Source organism: Choloepus didactylus, chromosome 15, assembly GCF_015220235.1.
Source record: "Choloepus didactylus isolate mChoDid1 chromosome 15, mChoDid1.pri, whole genome shotgun sequence".
NCBI lineage: Eukaryota > Metazoa > Chordata > Mammalia > Pilosa > Megalonychidae > Choloepus > Choloepus didactylus.
This window is the reverse complement of record NC_051321.1, coordinates 84,530,718-84,553,237: the sequence shown is the minus strand read 5'-3', so window position 1 is coordinate 84,553,237 and position 22,520 is coordinate 84,530,718. Positions and strand designations below refer to the sequence as shown.

At 47.5% G+C, this 22,520-nt stretch overlaps 1 protein-coding gene across 1 annotated transcript in view; it reads right to left on the bottom strand.

Annotated features, from left to right (window-relative positions):
- The window catches only part of WDFY4 (WDFY family member 4), a 278,492-nt gene that overhangs the window by 132,171 nt on the left and 123,801 nt on the right, over window positions 1-22,520 (bottom strand). Inside the window, exons 30-38 of the mRNA XM_037804046.1 lie at window positions 19,327-19,452; window positions 14,912-15,076; window positions 12,009-12,212; window positions 11,285-11,399; window positions 9,995-10,152; window positions 7,477-7,715; window positions 5,480-5,601; window positions 3,839-4,024; window positions 2,476-2,612 (exon numbers count right to left, since the gene is read on the bottom strand). Of these exons, the coding sequence (XP_037659974.1) occupies window positions 2,476-2,612; window positions 3,839-4,024; window positions 5,480-5,601; window positions 7,477-7,715; window positions 9,995-10,152; window positions 11,285-11,399; window positions 12,009-12,212; window positions 14,912-15,076; window positions 19,327-19,452 (1,452 nt within the window). The remainder of the gene's footprint in view (window positions 1-2,475; window positions 2,613-3,838; window positions 4,025-5,479; window positions 5,602-7,476; window positions 7,716-9,994; window positions 10,153-11,284; window positions 11,400-12,008; window positions 12,213-14,911; window positions 15,077-19,326; window positions 19,453-22,520) is intronic.

Below are 22,520 nucleotides of genomic sequence, written 5' to 3'. Positions count from 1 at the left end.
GACAGTTACAGATTGATTTATCTGTTTATTGTCTATCTTTGCCCTCTGAATGCAGTCTCCAGGAAAGCAGAGAGTAGGTCAGTTTTGTTCTCTCCTGGAACCTCAGTGTTTAGAGCAGGGTAAAGGGTAAGCACTAGATAAATATTTGTTGAATGAATGGACGAATGAATGGATGAGATCTCAATTGATACAGAAGACAGCATCTGCAGCCTCCTGCCTTCACCAGAGGCAGAGCTAATCTCCAAAGCTATTCCTTCTCGATCCCTCACTGTGAGCCACTTGGTAAATCTGTGTGGCTGCCAACATTGGGGTCTCCTCAACTTCCAGATGAGCTGCTCCTCCACCGGCTCCCCAGGATGTGGAGGCAGCTGCACTGCACTGATGAGAGTGAGCTGAGCGAGGTGGGCACTCGGGAAAGAGGCAGCATCAACAGGCCACAAGGGTTCCCGTACAATGAATGTGCATTCCCAGCACCCTGTGTCTCCCCTACACCCAAGCCGGGCTGACCTGACCTCCGGAAACTGTGCTGAGCCGGTCAAGGGGCAGAAGCTCCAGGGTGAAGCCCTGGGCTCCTTCTGAAAGAAGAAGCTGCACCCCTCCTGCCACAAATGGCATTGGTCAGAGTCAAGCCCTTGGGCACACGTGGAGACCCTCCTGCTTCCAAGGGGTCAGCTACAGCTACGGCACTGTGGGGTGATCCTCCCCTTGGCAGAGAAGAGTGATGAGGGGAAATGGAATTTTCTAAACTCTCTTCTATTTCTAAAGCAGTTTCCCAAGTGCTTCCACATTGGAAGTTCAAAAAAGAGAGGCTGTGACAGATCGTGTGACTTGACTAAGTTCACTCTGAGCAGCACAGAGAGAGGAGAGTTTCTGCCACTGAGAAGTGGCAAAGCCCCAAAGTGCTTTTTAGACTCAGTTCCCACAGCTATAAAAGAGGGTTAATAATACGATTCATTCATTCATTCATTCAGTCAGTCAATCAGTTACTCAGTTAATCATTCATTCAATCAGTCAGTCAGTCAACAAACTTATTGAAGAGTATTGTCAATGAGCCAAACGCGATAGTCGGCACTGGGGATGAAAATGTGAAAATGGCACGTTTTTTCTCTGTTCTGGACACCCAAAGGCCATTCAAGCCCAAACAAACTAATCTCTTCTTTTCCCTTTGATGTTCTATGTCTCCACCTGCCCTGAAGCCTATTTTATTGAAGCTTGGGATGAGGTTCGAGCAGATGGGAGGTGGGTCATCCTCACCCTCCAAAGTTACATGGGCTTAGCACTCAAATGCTGTAACGTGTCTTTTAGCAGTCTACTCTACCTCCCTGGGGAGCCCCTTCCCACGGGCACCCCATTATGTGTCTCTTCATGGAGCTAAGGAGATAAAGACTCAGGGAAGTTAGGTAAATCACTCAAGGTCTTCTGATCCCAAAGTCAATGTCAGTTCAACCACCACAGCTGCCTCTGAATATATCAGCAACCCTGGCATTAGAACATTTAAGGGAGTGTGTTTTCTAGAAGTAGCCACAGCAATATTGCCAGTCCCACATGCCCTTCTAGAACCTTCTACTTACTCCCCCATAGGAGGTAGAGTCCATTTCCTCTTCTCTTGACCTGGTGGAACTTTGTGCATGTCTCAATGAATGAGATGTGGTGGTAGTGACACGGCATGAATTCAAAGCCAGGTCATGAAAGGCCATGTGGCTTCCACCAGGCTCCCAATTGTTCTTGGGACATTGGCCCTTGAAACCCGGCCACCATGCTGTGAGAAGACCAAACCACACGGAGAGAGCCCTGTGCGGAGATTCCAGCCAACAGCCCAGCTACAGTCCAGACTAAAACAGCATCAACTGCCAGACGTGCAAGTGAATGAGCCTCCCATTGATTCTAGCTGCAGCCTCTGTCTTCCAGCAGAATTCCAGAGACTGTGGCCCAGAGACAAGCCATTCCTGCTGAGCTCCAAAGGCCTGACCACAGAGACTGTGGCCACAAGTTATCATTTGCACCCTTGAGTTTCAGGATGATTTGTTAGGCAGCTTCAGAGAAAAGGAAGAGCAAACCCGAATAGCTCGGCCCCACACAGTCAAAGGCCCCACTACTATGTCTCCCCAAGATGGTGCCACTTCCTCAGTCTGCCTTTCATGAGCTCCCAACAACCCAGGTCCTGGTGAGAAGTGGGTGGTACCTTCTGAACACACCCAACTCAAAAGAGTAGGAACCAGGATTCTCGTTTTTAATGCCATAAGGAACACCTGCTCCTGGCACTAAAGAGAAACCCATATTCACTTCAAGTTGAAGTTGGCATAAGGCCTGGCTTCCCCAGATGCAGCCTCAACTGGGAAGCCACATGTATATGATTAAATGTTCATGAGGATGTGGAATTAGATCATATCTTGCAATAGCAGAGAACAAACACGACGTGGAAGGTTCGAAGCCAATGCACGGATGTCTCTAGAAGCAGAAGGGCTCTGGGCTCACCTCGGTCCTGTACTCAGGGTCCTTGACTGACCGACCAGGGATCAGTCTCATGGCTGAAGACAGGCTCCCACTCCATGAACTGACTTTGCTGTGATGTGCAGCATTTGGGCGACTGGCCAGCGTCTTCTTCTCAGAGGCTGGGGTCAGGGGAAGCAAAGAAGGTCAGGAGGAGAGAGGTGAGTGCATGTGGTTTCTACAGCAGGCTTGATTTCAAAGGGTCAGGCAGGGGCATGATCCCAGCATGTCTACCTCCGAGAAACGAAACGACCCAGGCCACAAGACTGCACTGCCATATTCTGAATGGTTCATGGCTAAGAAATGTAACATGGGCTTTGGAGGCACCCACAATTTGCTTGAAAACCTAAATCTATGGTTCATTTATTAGCATTGAGAAATTGGACAAGTTAGCTCAAGTTCCCGAACTTCTCACTCCGTAAAGTAGAGATAGTGGTATCTGTCTTCCTTGGGGTGCCATGAAGATTGAATAAGATGATGTGCTTAAAGTGTAGGACTTGGAATAGAAAGTGTTCATTAGATGGTTGTTGATAAAAAGAGAACCATTTGTAAGCCTTCATGCCCATCTTACTATTTTATTCTACTATACATGCATGGGTGTGGATGTCCTGTTTTATTGCCCTCTTCTCTGAAATGGAATCTGAAATTTTGACTTCAAATTGTACATATGTGTATGTATGTATGTATATGCATACTTTCCAGGACAAATTTGGCAAATCAAATCGGCTTCCATACTGCTGAACAGTAAGAGAATCTACATAGAAATAACTAACTCATGAATCACTGTGAATTTTGTGAATGCTAAAAGACTTCAAGCAAGTATAAGAACCTCAACTCCACAACTAGGAGAGCAATGACCTCCTTCAAAACAAAATTAGACCTTAGTTCCTGCAGCTGCATCAACTAACACAAGGGTGGGAACATTGAGTCGCTGACAGAAAGTGAGGGACAGTGGGATGAAAACTTTCCCTGAAAGATGAGAAAACTGAGGCTCAAGGTCCCTGCAAGTTTTCAAATCTGGTCAGTAGACACTAAGGGGGATTGGGGACCCCAAGCTCCAGAGCCCAGACCAGGGCCCTGGACATGGCAGCCCCTCCCTTTAAGGGGTTTCTGGAACCTGCGTATTTGGTCAACACCTCTGACCATCCTTTCATTCCAGAAGCAAAAAGGCAAGTGTTCTTTAAGAAGAAAGGCACATGAGGTTTCAGTGACACAAATCCCACCCACAGAAAGGAGGAGACAGAGGGTCAGGGTGGAGAAAGGCTCTGGGCCCCAAGTGTTGCCTTGGGGGTCCCTGGCCCTGTGAGACCCAGAAGCCCCAGGTCCCTGGAGCCAAGTGGACAGAGACCTAAGTAAAGCTGCCAGGCCTTGAGCATCGTCTCCTCCCAGAGTGGGGTGATCTCTTCAATCTTCACGTCACTCTCCCCAGGCTTCACCGAGAGATCGATCTTGAGGGTGTCCTCCAAAGCCTGCCGCCTCTGCGCTACTAGCTGCTGCCAGAGCGTCCGCACAGCCTTCTGGATGTTGCGCTGGACTAGCAAAGAGAATAGATTGCACAATCAGGATGGCCTCAGTTCATACCCTGGAGGCAGGCAGGAGAAGGGCAGATCATAACCACTTCCATTCCTGTCCTTCTCACTTAATTTCTTGAATGTCACCCCAGTTTGCAAGCTCCAGCCAACTGGAGGGACATTCTGGTGTATGAGCCACAGGACTGTTGACAACGCTACAAAACCAGTGGGAACTGACCTTTTCCCCTGCCTCAAACAGCCTGTTCCCAAGTCCTGCCCTACTTCCTATCTCCAGATCCAATCGATGGGCTCCAGGAGCCTCTCCTACCCCCACAACCCCCAATTCTATTGGATACCAAATAGATGGGTACCTTGTGTGAGCTCTAGGTAACCAAATGGTTCCTCCCAACTTTTCATGACGGCCCCTCATGGGAATAGACAGCAAACCCAAGTCTGCACCTGGGCCCCAGCACCAAGTCTTCTTCTTTTCTTGTGCTGGACCATGCTTCTCACCACCCACCCATCTCAGTGGCCTGGATTTGCCTGGATGGGTTTGCCAGGTAGACAGATCTACCAAGCTGATTCCCCCACACCTATCATTCCCCGAAACATGCCTAAAAATTTCATCTGATCTTTGGCCACTGGATAGCCTCTCTGGCACCAGCCTCTAGAGTCTGCTGGCCAAGTCCCAGAGTTTGTGTGTTCAATGTTGTAGTTAATCTTGAGTCAGAATAAACTTCAAAGTCGCACTTTTTTTGGGCACTGGCTTTGGGTATCTCCCTGACCAGAATGCAGAACCCCTTGTGTCTACCACCTGATATCAAAAGTGGGACAGTTTGTGAGCCAGAACGGTGGAAGAAGGTCTATGGAGCTCCCTAAGAAATCTCTTAGACACACAGACCTGGTTTCTATCATTTTACAAAGTGCCAATCCTATTAACCTGATTTGAGGTTAGTAAATCCAAGAATACCATTAAGCCAAAAGTCTCAAAGAAAGTAATGAGTTTATTTGCTCTGTTCCCATTTTCTAGGGAAGAAAGCTAAGAAGTAGCTAGTAAATAGTTTGAACTAGGTGAGATGACTTGCCAGTGTCCATATCTACTGGTGAAAGGAAATTCAAGAGACCACCTGGTTAATGAAATCAACTTACAATGAGGTCCTCTCTGATTCCAGAAGTGTACCAAATCCTGGTTTAACAAAGTCCCACAATGCTTTCTCTTCATTTTTGCCTCCCTCCTTCCTTTCATCCATTCCATTTCTAATATGCAAAGATCATTCCTTTTCCTTTTTCCTCTACCAGGTTACCTTGATATACTACTACATTTTTTCTGGAATTTCCAAGGGCCTCTTTGGCCATTTGAAAATCTCCTTGGTAGTATTTGCTTTCTTATCTTGGGAAGATATAACTGAAAAATGCAAGCCTAGCAGTTACCAATAACCATCCCACCCTCCCAAAAATAAGCAACAGATAAAATGTACCATCACTCAAACTTGGCAAGTCTTCCTCTCTTTTTTCTCTTGCTTCTTCATTTAGGGAAAGGAAGACTTGATGATAAGGAGTCATTCTAGGCTTGGGTTCCAATCCAAATCCTTCTGGATAACTGGTGGACAGGAGATTTTTCACTATAAATGCCAATATTTTAGGATCGTTCTGAGATTCTTTAATACTAATAGGCATCCCCTAAGCTCAGAATGTGTCAATATGGAAAATCTTGTCTAGTCAAGTTAAAACAAATACCTATGACAACTTGTACTACAGATATTATACAGTGGCTTTTTGGAAAATAGGAGAAACACCTTCTCTTTGTTCTTATCTTACACAATCCTTTTCATGCTCGCAAAAGGCCACTGAATCCTCTCCTGTTTTCCCCACCACCAGAACTGGCCGTTCCTGTTTGTGCTCTCACAGAGCACTGAATCGAGACTTTTTTGGCCTTGAATGGAGTCAGGGATGGCTTCATGGGTGTGTAGCCCAAGTAATTGTGCCGGGCCCTGAACTTGGGAGGACCCATGCTTGGTTGAACACTATACTGCCACCATCTTGAAATTTTGGAACTTTTGTACAAGGCCCTGACATTTTCATTTGGCCTGGGCCCCACATAGGATGTAGCTGGTTCTAAGCAGGGCACAGTGGTTTATATATTCAGTTCCCCATGGACCATTGCTCCAGGAGTCCTAGTCATGTAAATGTCCACGTTCCCTCCTCCCCTGGCCTCCCTTGGCTTCACAAGAAGAGGCACTCAGCCAAAAACGACAAATGTGGAAATGAAAAATGCCAGCATATGAGAATGTTCATTCCTGACACTTCTAGAATGCAGTAGTAACACACACACCCTTTGGATTTTGGAGGCCATTCTGCTGAACAGAAGAATATGAAGAGGGTGTAATATCAAGCACGTGAATTTATTGGCCTCCCACTCTTGTTATCTGTGCTTTCAGTTTGGACAGCATCTGATTTTTGAAATAGAGGAAAAAGAAAAGGGCCTTCCCAAATTTAATCCATACACTGAAAATGGATTATTTCATTTAAAAACGAATGAATAAATAAATAAATAAAAAGTATAAGTGCCTCTGCTGGGCCAGGAGTGTTTCCCAAGGCTTCCCAGAGAGCTTTAACATACATCAACCCAAGTGCCTGATACCGTTCAATGGTCAACTCTATAGGATTTTTGAGATGCTGGTAATGTTTTGTAAGCAATAAGGCAGCCTGGGACCGAGGTGCCGTGGTGACGGGTGATATATAAATAATACCACACAGAGGGATAGACAAAGAGAGCTAATGTATTTTCAAACTTTGGACATTAAGGAAAGGATTTAAATAAGTTTAATTAAATAGTTTTTTATTGTAGTTTCCTAGGAAAGTGTGCTTATTGCTTATATTATATCATATATTGTATGTAGGTAGTTAGATGAAAGATGATATAGCTAGGTAGAAAGATGAATGATGTAGATAAAGAAAGGGAGGGAGGAGAGAGAGATATAGATGGATGGATGGATGGATAGAAGATAGATGGATAGATAGGTAGGAAATAGTTACAGATATTGATATATTGATTTTTTTCTGAGGACAAAAATATTATTCCTGGCTTGCGTGATAAACTGTACTATTGCTGTGATATATTTTTCCATTCTAACATTACATTTATCAAATGTTAATGTATCTGAAATCTGACAGCCTTATAAAATCAATGTATACATTTAATGTTGGAATTGCCTGTCTCAACAATTAAATCAATAAAATAACTTGCAACCACTCTTGCTTAGAGCTGGAGAAATAGGATAAATTATTCTTTCATGATGATTCTACCGCAAGTTTGGGGATGATTCACCATGTCCTCAAACAAGGCATATAATTCAGATGACCAGATGAACACAAAGATTGTATCATTTATACCAACCGCAGTCCAGTGTCTCTTTAGGCCTTTCTCTTCTGTGTTTACCTTCGGCGAACAAGGAAACCAGCAGGCAGCTCTCACCTCTGGGCACTGAGCAACAGAAGACAATGCATGAGGCACAGGACGAAGCTGACGTTGGAGTTGTAGGTGGCGAACACGATGTCCCAGTGTTTCCGCAGAAAGCTCAGGACGCTGAGAAGGCTGAGGCACTCGGTCAATGACTGCCGGGGCTTGGAGAGGCAGTAAAGAATGACTTTATTTAAACTGCTATACAAGGTGCTGATGATGGCTTCCTTCTGAGAAGAGGCGTACTCGATGACCTAGGTCATAGAAATAAAACACGCACACGCATACTCGTCAAGGCTTTGGCATTTTAGGTACAACCTAGTTAACTGTAAAACTGATGCAATCAAAAAGGGACCATTTCCAGAATTCAACTACGTCTCATTTCCTTGGTGTTTGAGCTTCTATTTCAGTGAATGATCAAGAAAAGCAATTGAGACTTTTGGATTTATCAAAACTTGTACAAAAACAAAAGCTAAACGTTCATCATGGCCATATTATGGAAAATAGACAAGAGATTTCTGAAATCCTGGTAACCTGGCTGATGTTCAGTGTATGAGAACATTCCAGAAATTGTGACTAATTCAAAGGTTCAGCATTATTATTAACACGTATCAAGTATTTACCATGTTGCAGGTATAATGCTAATCATTTTGCATGGATTTGCATATATACTCTCATTTAACCCCGTAACACCACCATGAAGTAGACACTAAGATTATCCCACGTTAGTGATAAGGAGACTGAGGGTCATAGTGGTTAGGTGGTCAGCCAGTGTCTGGACCGGGCCTCAGACACACACCTTGACCGGTGAATCTGTGCTCCTACTGCCTTGCCACTCCGTACTATGGAAAGGGCAGCTGTTGAAAGGAGATGGGGATCCTATGGAATTTAATTCATGAGAAATTCAGGAAGGGAAGGTAGAAAATTCTGATTCCTATCCTTAACACTGATTGGTCTATGCAACTGTTTGGCTTCATCGAAAAGAATCCACCAGAGCAAGAATTATGGGCAACACTCTTCAGTCTATCAGGAATGTCATTCGTTAATTGCACATTTTCCCCCTTGGAATTTCATAGGTAACCCAAGTATTTATAATAATGAAGCCAAGTGTTATTTAAAACTGCTGGCCTCTGGGATGCAAGTATTTGTCATTGTCCTGTCTTCCTCCTCAGATGAGTTACATCTCTCAAACTGAGGCACAGGCAGCTGGCAGGAGAGAGGGTGGGAGACGCTGGCAGGACTGGCAGCACCTGGGCCTGGCATGCCCCCCACCCCTAAATGCAGTGGCCGAAACAGCATACACCCCGTTTGTCACCCATTCTGAGCTCAGAATGTCTGCTTAGATCCACTGCAGTGAAATGCAGAGTTTTTCTCTCGCAATGCAATCTCCAAATCATCTGATCTTAATTCCCTCTGAGTTTACAGAGATGTTTCTCCCTTCTTGGAGTTATTTCGGAAGAAGCCTTCTGAATCAACTTTCACAGACATGCCTGAACCTCACATCGGGTAGAGGGACCATTGTCCTGGGGCCCATGTGGAGACCCAGCCCTGGGGTCTGCAGGTGACCTCCTACGTGACAGGCAGGAGAGCTCAGCAGGAAAGGTGCGGGGAGCCGATTTCACATATCCCTGGCAGGCAGCTGGGTTCATCCGTGCATCCACAGACAAAGTTATATGCTCAGAAGCTCAAGGAAGAGGAAGGAAATGATGCCCCAGGTTCTGCTGCAAGGAACAAGCCAGGGCTGGCGGCAAAAGTTGCCAAAGGCAGACTTCAGATTGGTAAGAGAATGTGCTTTCCAACAATCACAGCTGCTCCAGGAAGTGGGACTACCTGGTACCATAGGGAGCTCCCCATCAGGAGGAGGAATCAAGTAAAGAGCAGACAGTTATTTGTCAGGAAAGGTTCTCAGCGTTCAACGGTGAGTCGAGATTTAACAAAGGCCCCTTTCAACTCTAAAATTTTGAGATCGTATTATTCTGTATGTGCACATACATGTACACACACACACACTCAGGAGGGCATTGATAAGCATGTATTTGTATATATGGGTATGTACAAAGATCAACCCACTTGGAGACAGTGTGCACAAGTAAGAATAATACGACTAGGTAAAAATAGACTCTTGCCTTGATTTCAGGAAGGCACACTTAAGACAGAAGGAGGCAGACAGCAAGGAAGAAAATGAAATAGGTTTTAGGAGATAAAGCCTTTTTTGGCCCTTTCCCTGCTCATATTTCTTTGTTGATAAGGAATAACCGCAATTAGGGTTAAGCCAACGATAGCACCAAAAGCCCAAATGAGGAAAGTAGAGTCCAGGGCAGTGTGGGTCAGGGGCTGAGGCTCCAAATCACAGAAACTGAGCTCATGTGGACCGCGTGAGGGCACGGGCCCCAGCTGCCAGGTATTACCTGGGGGCATCTGCTCCTCCTCCTTCCTCCCACCGGCTCTCAGATTCAACTACCGAGGAGGCTGCCAGGCCACCCGGACCCCCGGGACAGCGGCCGGTCACCCAGCAGGCGAGCCCTCCCCTCACCATCATGATGTGCTCCGTGATGAAGAGAAGGACGTGCCAGGGGTCCACCGTGAACATGCCCCCATACAGCTTCTCCACCAGCTTCTGGGTGAAACAGGAGATGCTGGCGAGCGAAGGAGCGGCGGCACCTTCTGAAGCCAGTTGGGGCTCGTCGCCGCCTGGGGTGGGGTGAGGGGACAGAGTGGGGGACATCAGTAGCGTCTGACCAGCTTTCTCTCCACGAAGGTCTCCAAACCCCTCTTGGTAACTGACCGCCCTGTACCCCGTTGCTCCTAACACAGCGTCTCATATACATTAGATACCCAATGAATGCTTGTTTATTTGAACTAAATTGGCCTTGAATAATCTGACCCATGAGGAGAGACCAATCGAGGGGAAGCATTTTTCCAGTGACCATTTTTAGACTGAGGGTGGGAGTAATTTGGGGGCCGAGGCAAATGTGAAGGTGTGTAGGGATCCAGCAGCCTCCCCTCCGCTGGGCAGAGGATAAAGCAGCAGTGGTGCCATCTCCCAGTGCTTACCGGGACATGGCAGGGGCTCTGCTCAGAAGCCAGGCCATGGCCTCAGACAGTCCTCGTAACCACCCCACGAGTTGGCCACGATCATCATCTATTCTCTCCGGGGTCAAGTGCTCGTCCAGAGCCACCAGCCCTCCAGTGAGAGCCCAGAACTGGGGATCCACTAAGTCGACACGCCCCGCCACCCCACCGCGCTTCAGGAAGCAGCAGAGTCAGGGCTGCCGCCATGTGGGGCTAGAGGAGCCCAGAATCACGTCGCTAGGGTCTCCTGGGCTCAAAATGACAGGCAAGGCTTTTATTTACACAGGTCAAGAAGGCCCAGCTGCCCTGGCACCGAGCCTCCTGATTAAAGACTCAATCTTAAATTTTTAGGGGCAACTCCATCGTCATGCACAGTCAACCGTTTCAGGAACATCTGCTGAGCACCTTCAGGAACTCTGCCGGGGCAGAGGCGCCAAGAGTAAGATGCTGAATGGAAGAATGCCAATTCCAACTGATATAGTGACTTCCTTTTGAGAAGAAGTCACAACCCTACTGAGGCTAGAGGAGAATCAATCTCAGCTCAGAAGACAGAAGAACTTTCTCAGGTGGTATGTAAAGTAGCGATCATCCCTCCCTTGGGGTTAAATGTGCTGAAGGCCACGGTGGAAGGGCTGCATCAGATGGCTCCTCGAGCCCCCCACCATGCTGCCACTCGATCACCCCTGAGGTTTGGGGTGAGCAACCAGCGGGGCACACCTGAGCTGCCAGCAGCCACGTCACCCACACTTACCTCTGGGCATCGGCGTGCTGCCATCACTCCTAAAGTGAAATATCTGCATGGTGGAGAGCAGCATCTCCGACTGGAAGTCTCGCCTCTGTTGGCTGGTGGCACAGTCAGGAGGCACCTGGGAGCACAGCACGGGACTCAGATGGCAGCTGCATGGCCACCGTGTCCACCAGGCCCTGCAGTGGGACACTGCCAGGGACCAATGGGGACCAAGACCCCCCGCTGCTGACAGCTCTCCACTGCCCACCGAGCTGCCTCACCCAGGAGGTGTTGCCCACTTCCCAGGATAAGAGGGTATCTGGGGTGCCCACAAGTGATGAGCACCTGGCAGGTGCCCCAAGGGGGTCCACTCGGGATGCACTCACTCCCCTGGGGACGAGGCTGCAGCCAGCCTCCCACTGAGCCCACTTCCTGGCTAGCTTCTCCCCTGTCCCATTCTCCCTCCCCTTCTGCCAAGAGTATTCCCCTGTATTTTCCTTCCGCAATATCCCTGCCTCAGGATCTGCTTCTAGGGCACCTGGCTATGACCTGCCCTCACCTGTCTATCACCAGTGGCCACGTCACTGCATCTTAGGGACGCTCTCCACCACCACCCACTAGCATCCGTGGCTGGGTGAGCTCACCTGGGAATCCAGCCCTCAGTCTCGCCGTCCCCTCACTCACCCAATGGGGGCACCCAGGCCTCTCCCGCAGACCCCAGGCCCACGCGAGTTCCTTCCCAACCCACCTCCAGGAGCTCCTCCAGCGGCTGCCACTGCTTGGCGCTGGGGGTCACCAGTAGGAGCTCCCTCAAGAGCCTCTGCAGGAACTCCCTGAGCTGCTTCCGGGCAGGGTGCACGTTCGTGGGAGCCGGGAGCCCCTCTGCAGTGCTGTCGCCTTCGGCCATGGCCCTGGTCACCCCGGCATCCCGGGCAGACTCAGTTGTGGCCCCCTCAAAGGAAAGAGAACTCCAATTTGCACAGCCTGCCCTGCGTCCCGGTCCCTCTGCCTCTATCTCCAGAGGGTTATGCAGGCAAGATCACCATTCCACCCAATGATCAGGCAAGGAAATTGAGGCTTGGAGGAGCGAGGGGACGTGCCTGGGGCCCCATTGCTGGGCAAGGGGCCCCACCATGCTCTCAGAACCTGAGATACTTTGGGCCCATGCTGCTCGAAGACCCTCGGTGAAAGGGGATGATGATGATCTCATGAAGGGCTCGTGAGAAGGGAAGGCGAGATCAATGTACATGGCAGTGTCTGGCAGCTGATACATTGGCTCCTGCTCAAGCCCTGCTGATGGTGACAGGTAGGACCCCCAGGTGACAAAGATGGCCTTTCACCCAACCCCTGAAGCACCCCAGCCTTCTCTTTCTCATTTTACATTTATAAAAATGTCGGAAGCTAAATGACACAGGGGCCATTGCCCTGTGAAACGGAGATGCTCGGAGGCCCGAGTGACTCACCCAAGGACACACAGCCAGGGCCCTGCCTCCCGGCCCAGGGGCTTCTCGTGTGAGTTCATCTGTGGGCACCTCCCCTTGCTCATTCATAAAATTAATGCGGCCGTACTTAATTAAGCCATAAAATGAGTTTAATGGCACCTAGGGAGGTGGCAACTTCATTAATTAGCTCCGTGCAGCCTGGATTGGAAAGATGCCATATCTGCTCAGAGCAAACCAAAGCCTTTTGGCCAGCCTTCAGCGTGAACAGGGTCTGCCACATTTTCTGTCCAACAAAGGTTTTGCTGAGCTAACATGGAGCTTGGGGCCAGGCAAGGAGGGGCAGGGAGAGGAGCCTTAGACGGGGCATCGGGAGACCGAGACGGGGCCTGGCTCCACCACGGTCGGCTGAGTGGGTGACTTTGGGCCAGCCATGCCCCTGGGAAGATGCTCTTGACTGTGGGGAGGAAGATCCCAGGGTCAGAGTGTCCGCCACAGCTGCCAGCTGGGGAAGTCAGCCAGAACACCAGCTCAGCAGATGGCCAGCTCTGGGACGTGGGTGTATGGGGCCGAGAAGAGAATTTGGGCTGAGAATGTCAGTCCCCAGACTTCAGAGCCCTGGTCCCTACTGAGGACGTTTTGGGGGATGTGTGGAGGGAAGCCTGTGGGATTGTACTGCCTCCCTTCCTGGCCCTGGTGGAACCTGTGTTAGCAATGCCGTCCTTTGGTCTTTATTGCATCTTTTTTATTTTTTACTCTCATTTCCCCAGTATGCCTTCCTAGCTGATATTAATCCATCCAACCATTTTAAAACCATTCTATCTTTTTGCAAATCCTCCAGTCCTTCCATTAACTCTTTTCATTAAAATGAATCATTCTTCAATTTCATTTGGCCACTTAATTTTATTTTAAATGGACTCTAATGGAAAAGGGCATTGACTTTGGGGAAAGTGAGTTGGATTTAAATCTTGGCTTTCTCATTGGTGAATCATGCAAAACATGGTGCATTTCTTCTGACCATTTTGGGACCTGGTTCGTCATCCCCCTTAACCTGGAGGAAACAGGTCTGTGCCCCTTAATCTCTCTGAATTTCAGTTTCCTCTTAATTACACCCACTTCACAGGGTGTATGTTGGAGGTAAAGGTTAGCTCAGGACTGACCTGTCATGGAAGCTCAGTCAATAAAAGTTGTCACCATGACCACAAAGCTGGTAAAAGAAGAGCTAGGAGACATATTCATTCATTCATTCATTCATTCATTCATCATTTAGAAAAACTACGGAGGAACCTCTGCATTCCTGGACCCCTCTTGGTATGTATCATAAATACTCTACTTACTGCTTGTCTTTCTGATATGTTCTTTTAACTACTGTTGCCAGTTTGCAGACAGATGTCACTAGCTCACTGTCCCTCTCTGGGTGGAGGGTGGATTTCTGCCCTTCTGGCTACACCTGACCTTCCACGGCTCTGTGCACAATGATTCCAGAGACCCCCTGGAGAGAAGTGCATTGTGGGGCCGCAGCCACACCCAGGCCTGTCCTGCTCCTGGCATGGCGCCCCCAGACTGGCCTGTCTGCTCCTCGTGCCCTGAACCCCGCTCCCTCCCACAAGCCAACCTGAGTCCGCTGATGGCCCCGACTCGGCCATCTCGCCCTTGACCTGCTGGGACTGACCCTCGGTCTCCATGACACCCTCTTTCCATAACCTTCTCCACCCCCCTCGACACTCACATCTTCTCCCTCCTTGGCCTCTACAAACCCCTCTAAGGGAAAGGGGACAAGGAGCCGTGGGGACAGGGTCCTGGAAACAGGAGTGTCCTGAAAAGAAAAAGCAAAGCGGGGCGCCCTCCCTGTGCAGCCCCTCCCCGCCGGGCTCACTGGCAGACAGGCAGCGGGGGGCTATTTCTCATCGCCAGTGCGTGGGAACTCCTTATAGAATTGCACTCGATCTGCCATCAAATTTCTCATTACTGCGATTCCTAACAGTTCAAAAATGTGCTGAATCCGAGCTGAAAACGACCTCAAGCTGCATCTCAGCCAAGAAAAAGAAAATTACCCAAGTTGTTTACTTAATGTTCCAGTCAAGTTCCCTTAAAAGTGATTTGGTTCGAAGGGGATCGGGTTGGACGGGGTGGGGGGCGACTGTGCGCTCCGCCCTCGGAGGACGCGGGGCTCCCGCTGCTCCCGCTGGGGCAGGGTGGCGGCTCGTCCTACCTTCGGGGCTCCCAGAGGGAAGGTGACCATGGCCAAGGTCTGGAGGAACTCGGGGGCCCGCCACACGGGGTCCTGCGGGTAGGTGCGGTGCACGCGGCCCAGGAGCTGCAGCAGGCTGGCCGGGCACGTCCGTTCCCAGGCGCCCTCCTCGGAACCTGCCCAGGGCTGAGAGCACACGTCGTGAGCGGTGGCCCCTGGAGCGAGGTCAGAGGAGCTGGGATTGAGAGAGAAGAGCTCTGCAGGAGACTGAACCACACACCCCAACACTCCTTGATCTCATCTGGTGTTCCTGGGGGTGTGGACCCTTTTGTAAACAGGACCACGTGAAGATCTTGCATCAGTTAAGGAGGGCCTTACTGCCCACGAATGGAGACCTTTATCAGCAGAAGAAATTCAGACACAGTCGGTTGGAGAAGGCCACAGGGAGAAGCCAGAGGTCCATGGAACCCAGAAGATCCGCAAGGGGAGAGAGAGATCGCCATGTGACAGGAGGCAGAGATGGCAGCCCAGGAACCCCAAGGACTGTGGCTGGTCCACAGCAGAACACTACAGACTCCGGGAGAAAGCATGGCCTTGCTGACCTCTTGTTTGGGGACTTCTAGCCTCTAAAACTATAAGACAATAGATTCCTATTGTTTAAGCCCACCCATTCAGTGGTATTTGCCATAATAGCCTGGCAAGCTAAGACAACCTCCTTTCTGAAACTTTCAGCAAGACCCCAGAGTGTTGGTCAACTCGGGGTACTAGCCGCAACTGGGGAGGCGCTTAATATGTCTGGGCCTTGTTCTAAGGGCTTCGCACCCATTCCTCTTCTCACCTTCACAAAAGCCCTCTAAGTTGGGTTCTATATTTACCCCTATTTTACAGATGAGAAAAATGGAAGCACAGAGAGGTTAAGTAACTTGCCAAAGGTCACCCAGCAAGTAAGGAGCAGAGCTAGGAATTAGACCCAGTAAGTCTGGCTGCAATGTCTGGCTGCCTTTCCCCTCTTGCCTCCATGTGATTTAGATATGCCCCTGTGTGCTCAAGGAACTTGCCAGTCAGGATCCACCCCTGCCTTCCTCAGCCCATCACTGGGTGCTCCCCCCACAGGCTCTGACCTGGCTGGTACCTGAGCAAACCCCTTCCAAGACTGGCAGGGCTTGAAGAGCACCGTAGGGAACCTGGAATGAATTGTGTTGCACTGAGCTGCTACCCAGAATGGGGAGGGGTCTTGGCACCTGTTTGTCCCCACACTGTCACCTCTCTCCCACCTGACCTCGGTCACATGACTAAGCCTCTGCCCTGAATCCCTGACTCCCTTCGCGCACCCTGCTGGAGCCCAGCTTCTGGGCTGGCTATGCCCAGACACCCTCTCCAAAGGCTGAGCTGGCCCCAGGGTTTCGAGTCTGCCAACTGTCCTGTCCTGAGAGGCCATCCCGGAACTTGAAAACTGACCCTCCTTACCAACAGGACCATCCCTTGCCTAGCAATGCCTGTTCTTTCCCTCTCAGTCTCTCTTAGTCACTCTGCTTTTGTTATAAATACTTTAGCTCTCAGGAAGTTGGGTCTTGTTTTTCACTCAGTCTAAATGTCACACCTTCAATACACAAGCATATCATGTTTTTTTGTTATCATATAAATGTTAGGTCTTAATTTTTTACTTCTTTCAACACATGATCTAATTTATTTTAAATGCTTTCATATTATTCCTTTTCTTTTGCTTATTTTTACTAACACTAACTTATTAGTTGGAAAACAGACTCCTTATGATGCAAATAGAAAATATGCTTTCTTTCAGGCAACCTGAAAACTGAAGCCACGTTAGACTAATTGTGGAGCCAAGAATGAATTTCCCAAAGATGGAAAATGTACAGATGACATGCTCTGACCATGACAAAACAAAATTAGACATAAATAATAAAAATAAAGACAGAAAGTCCAACCAATGAAACATTGAAAATATATGAGTCAAGGAGGTCTTTAAAACTGTAATCACATTCCACTGACATGAAGTATCTAGAATAAGCAAATTCACAGAGACAGAAAGTAAATTCAGGGTTACCAGGGGCCAGGAGGAAGGGACATTGAGAGTGTTTCTTAATGGGTACTGAGTTTCTGCTTGAGGTGATGAAAAATTTTGGTAATGAATGGTGGTGATGGTAGTACAACATTGTGAATATAATTAATACTACTGAGTTGTATTCTTTAAAATGTTTAAAATGGGAAATTTTATGTTTTATATGTATATATGTTACCACAATAAAAATTTTTTCAGCATTGTAAAAAAAAAAAAACAAAACTATAATCACGGAAGCTTTAGAAAATAACAAAAATTGAAAATGATAAATACCAAAATCTTAGAAAAGGGCAGAAGAAAAATCAGGAGAATGATAAATATATCTAATAGCTTCTTCTCTAAATATATCCATAAGCCTTCAGTTCCTTAATTAACAGGAGGGGCAAGGCAAAAGAGTATGAACACACAAATCAAGAATAAGAAGGGGGAAGTAATAGCACAGAAAATTAAATGAATTAAAAGAGAACATTTGTACAGTCTGAATAAATGGGATTTTTTTTTTTTAAACAGCAATTACCGAAACTGGGTCAAGATGACATTTAAAAAGCCAAACAATCCAATAATGAAGAAAGAAATCCAAGCTCACGCGGTTTCATAGGAACAATTTAAATAGCATAAAAATCATGGATTAACATCTTTTTGAGGATAAGAAAGAAGGAGAGCAGTCTTTTTGGTATATAAAACTAGCAAAACCTGGCAAAGATATAACAAAAAGAAAACCACGGGCTAATATCATTTATAAATACACATACAAAATCATGAATAATATTTACAAATGGAATAAAGAACTATGCTGAAAGAATAAGAACACAGTGACTAAGTGAGAGTCTTCACAAGAATGCAAGGAAATATAATTCATCATAGGTAACTGGTTAAAAGAAAAAAGCATATGGTCATCTAAATATATGCTAAAAGAGTATTCAATAATAATTAAAATTAAATTACATTTTTATTTTTAAAAAGAGCAAAAAATATAAATCTCCATTTCCTTAGCATAATCATGCAGTCTAACACACCACTAACAGAAATATTAGCAAAAGACATAAAAAGGCAATCCACAGCAAAACAAAGATGGCTAATAAACATAGGAAAATGGGCTCAACTTTAGTAATAACAAATGTAAAAGAAATAAACATTGAAATCATCCTTAGTTTAGCTGAGTTGTTGAAGCTGGGAAGACTGGGTGTTCTCGTGCAAGTTGGTGGAATGCATATGTGTGCAACCTTCCTGAGAAATTCATCCCCCCCAAAAAAGTGTGAAAACTGCTGGGACCTGGCCATCCCACACCAAAGAATTTACACTAACGAGGCCATCCAACTAGAATAGATGTCTGCTCAAGAAAGTTCATTGCAGACTTTCTATAACGTTGAAAGTTCAGAAAGACAACATAATTTTCCATCTATAAATATAGAAGATTCCTATCTACATTTACTGGCATGGAAATATGTCCATAACATAAGGCTGAGGGAAAAAGACAAACGGCGTCCATATGGGTTAATCCTCTGTAAGGATAACATGTAATCTTAGAGAAGAGTCTGGAAGATATTCCACTCAAGTTCATAGTGGTTATATCTGGGTGGGTGTGTTTCAGGTGATTTTTACTTCCTACTTTTGCCTTCTGTTGCAATTTGAAAGGTAACCATGCACCATTTTACAAAAACGATGAAGTTTCCCACATGCAATCAACCTCCCATAGCTGGTGGTGCCTGCAGAATGAAGGCAGAATTTTTCAGCCTCTCATTCAAGTTCTTGCTGATCTGGCTCACAAAGACTCCTATTCATTGGCCTCCGCCCCAACCCCTGACACCCACACTTGCCTTCTTGACTGAAATAACCTCAACTGCCCACCCCTAATAAACCTCTGAGGCCCAAATCAACGCCCCCCCCCAGGCAGGAAGCCTCTCTGTGTCACGGCTACAGTTGGTGACAACCTCTCCTGCAAAGCATGTCTTCCTCTCTACCTTGCAGATGACACAGATGCGAGGCTCACCTGCCTTGGTGGAGGTGCACTCCCTCAGGGGAGAACTCCCTCCTTCCTCTCCCCAAGGCCCCCTGCCTTGCCTGACCTGGAGCAGGTGCCCAGAAATACTCCCTTTGCCAGAAGGCATTCAGTCTCCCAGTGAGGAAGTCAAACATTTAAAGCAGTGGGAGCAGATGTCTCCTGGCAAGAGAGCATGAAGTCATAGAGGACACTGGGCTTCCCGTCAGCCACCCAAGTTACCATCAGGAACCTGCCTTTTCTATCACATGTTCCAAAGAACACTGCTAGCCTCCGGCATTGCCCGGAGGCTGCTGGGAAAAGTAAAGATGACCCTCCGGGCCTCCTCCTCCTGTCACCATCTCCTTGCAGTCTCACCTGGCTCATGGTGGCCTTGAGCATTCCCAGGAGGAGCAAGGCGCCTTCCAGGCAGAGCCCAGCCCTGAGCACGTCTTCCTCGTGATGCTTCTGCAGGAGCCACTGAAACATGACATCGAGGCTGTCCTGGAAAAGCAGGGAGGGTGGGAAGGAGCCCTGCGGTTAAACCCCCAGGTAGCCTCACGAATCGCAGGTACACAGCAGGGCCCGTGGGAGCGGTTGCCTGTGTGGAGAATTCCAGCCCAATGGATGGTGCATAAGGGAAAGACACACCGCCAGGAAGTCTCCAGAGACCCTCCAGCAACATGGGTGGAGAGCAGTTCTTCTGCTCTGGCATCATAAAAAAAGTACTCAACGTCCTACTAAATTGTAATCAATTTTTATAAATGAGATTACACGGGACACAGGAAGAATTCAGAGTTTCTCAGGCAAATACAGAGGGGAGTGGAGAGAGCATGGGGTTATCATCAGGAGGGCCCAGCTTTGCTTCTTTAATAGTTGGGCTTAAGCAAAGATCTGCACACCTCTTGGCAGTTCAATTTCCACTCCTGTGAAATGACAATTACATTATCTGCCCCCATGGGGTTGTTATAAATATTAAGTGAAATAAAATATGTAAAACATCTACCCCAGGTCCTGACCCTCAGCAAATGTTTGTTTCCTACCATACTTCCTTGGAGACATAAAAATACAGGGTTTCGAGGAGGCGGGGCAAGATGGCAGACTGGTGAGCTGTATGTTTTAGTTACTCCTCCAGGAAAGTAGGTAAAAAGCCAGGAACTGCGTGGACTGGACACCACAGAGCAATCTGTCTTTGGGCATACTTCATACAACACTCATGAAAACGTGGAACTGCTGAGATCAGCGAAATCTGTAAGTTTTTGCGGCCAGGGGACCCGCGCCCCTCCCTGCCAGGCTCAGTCCCGGGGGAGGAGGGGCTGTCAGCTCCAGGAAGGAGAAGGGAGAATTGCAGTGGCTGCTCTTACCGGAAACTCATTCTACTGATTCAAACTCCAACCATAGATAGACTGAGGCCAGACACCAGAGACTCTGAGAGCAGCCAGCCCAGCAGAGAGGAGACAGGCATAGAACAAAAACAACACGAAAAACTCCAAAATAAAAGCAGAGGATTTTTGGAGTTCTGGTGAACACAGAAAGGGGAAGGGCGGAGATCAGGCCTTGAGGCGCATATGCAAATCCCGAAGCAAGGCTGATCTCTCTGCCCTGGGCACCTTTCCTTAATGGCCCTGGTTGCTTTGTCTATTAGCATTTCAATAACCCATTAAATCTCTGAGGAGGACCGTTTTTTTTTTTTAAATCCTTTTTGCTTTTTCTAAAACAATTACTCTAAGAAGCTCAATACAGAAAGCTTCAAAGAATTGAAATTTGGGCACGTCAAGTCAAGAGCAGAACTAAGAGAGCTCTGAGACAAAAGGCAACAATCCAGTGGCTGAGAAAATTCACTAAACAACACAACTTCCCAAGAAAAGGGGGGTGTCCGCTCACAGCCACCATCCTGGTGGACAGGAAACACTCCTGCCCATCGCCAGCCCCATAGCCCAGAGCTGTCCCAGACAACCCAGTGTGACGGAAGTGCTTCAAATAACAGGCACACACCACAAAACTGGGCGTGGACATTAGCCTTCCCTGCAACCTCAGCTGAATGTCCCAGAGCTGGGAAGGGGGAGCAGTGTGAATTAACAGAGCCCCATTCAGCCATTATTTGAGCAGACTGGGAGCCTCCCAACACAGCCCAGCAGCCCAGAACTGCCCTGGGGGGACGGCACTCACCTGTGACATAGCACAGTCATCCCTCAACAGAGGACCCAGGGTGCACAGCCTGGAAGAGGGGCCCACTTGCAAGTCTCAGGAGCCATACGCCAATACCAAAGACTTGTGGGTCAGTGGCAGAGACAAACTGTGGCAGGACTGAACTGAAGGATTAGACTATTGCAGTAGCTTTAAAACTCTAGGATCATCAGGGAGATTTGATTGTTAGGGCCACCCCCCCTCCCCGACTGCCCAGAAACACGCCCCACATACAGGGCAGGCAACACCAACTACACACGCAAGCTTGGGACACCAATTGGGCCCCACAAGACTCACTCCCCCACTCACCAAAAAGGCTAAGCAGGGGAGATCTGGCTTGTGGAGAACAGGTGGCTCGTGGACGCCACCTGCTGGTTAGTCAGAGAAAGTGTACTCCACGAAGCTATAGATCTGATAAATTAGAGATAAGGACTTCAACTGGTCTACAAACCCTAAAAGAACCCTATCAAGGTCAGCAAATGCCACGAGGCCAAAAACAACAGAAAATTATAAAGCATATGAAAAAACCAGACGATATGGATAACCCAAGCCCAAGCACCCAAATCAAAAGACCAGAAGAGACACACCTAGAGCAGCTACTCAAAGAACTAAAGATGAACAATGAGACCCTAGTACGGGATATGAAGGAAATCAAGAAGACCCTAGAAGAGCATAAAGAAGACATTGCAAGACTAAATAAAAAAATGGATGATCTTATGGAAATTAAAGAAACTGTTGACCAAATTAAAACGATTCTGGACACTCATAGTACAAGACTAGAGGAAGTTGAACAACGAATCAGTGACCTGGAAGATGACAGAATGGAAAATGAAAACATAAAAGAAAGAATGGGGAAAAAAATTGAAAAACTCGAAATGGACCTCAGGGATATGATAGATAATATGAAACGTCCGAATATAAGACTCATTGGTGTCCCAGAAGGGGAAGAAAAGGGTAAGGGTCTAGGAAGAGTATTCAAAGAAATTGTTGGGGAAAACTTCCCAAATCTTCTAAACAACATAAATACACAAATCATAAATGCTCAGCGAACTCCAAATAGAATAAATCCAAAAAAACCCACTCCGAGACATATACTGATCACACTGTCAAACATAGAAGAGAAGGAGCAAGTTCTGAAAGCAGCAAGAGAAAAGCAATTCACCACATACAAAGGAAACAGCATAAGACTAAGTAGTGACTACTCAGCAGCCACCATGGAGGCGAGAAGGCAGTGGCACGATATATTTAAAATTCTGAGTGAGAGGAATTTCCAGCCAAGAATACTCTATCCAGCAAAGCTCTCCTTCAAATTTGAGGGAGAGCTTAAATTTTTCACAGACAAAGAAATGCTGAGAGAATTTGCTAACAAGAGACCTGCCCTACTG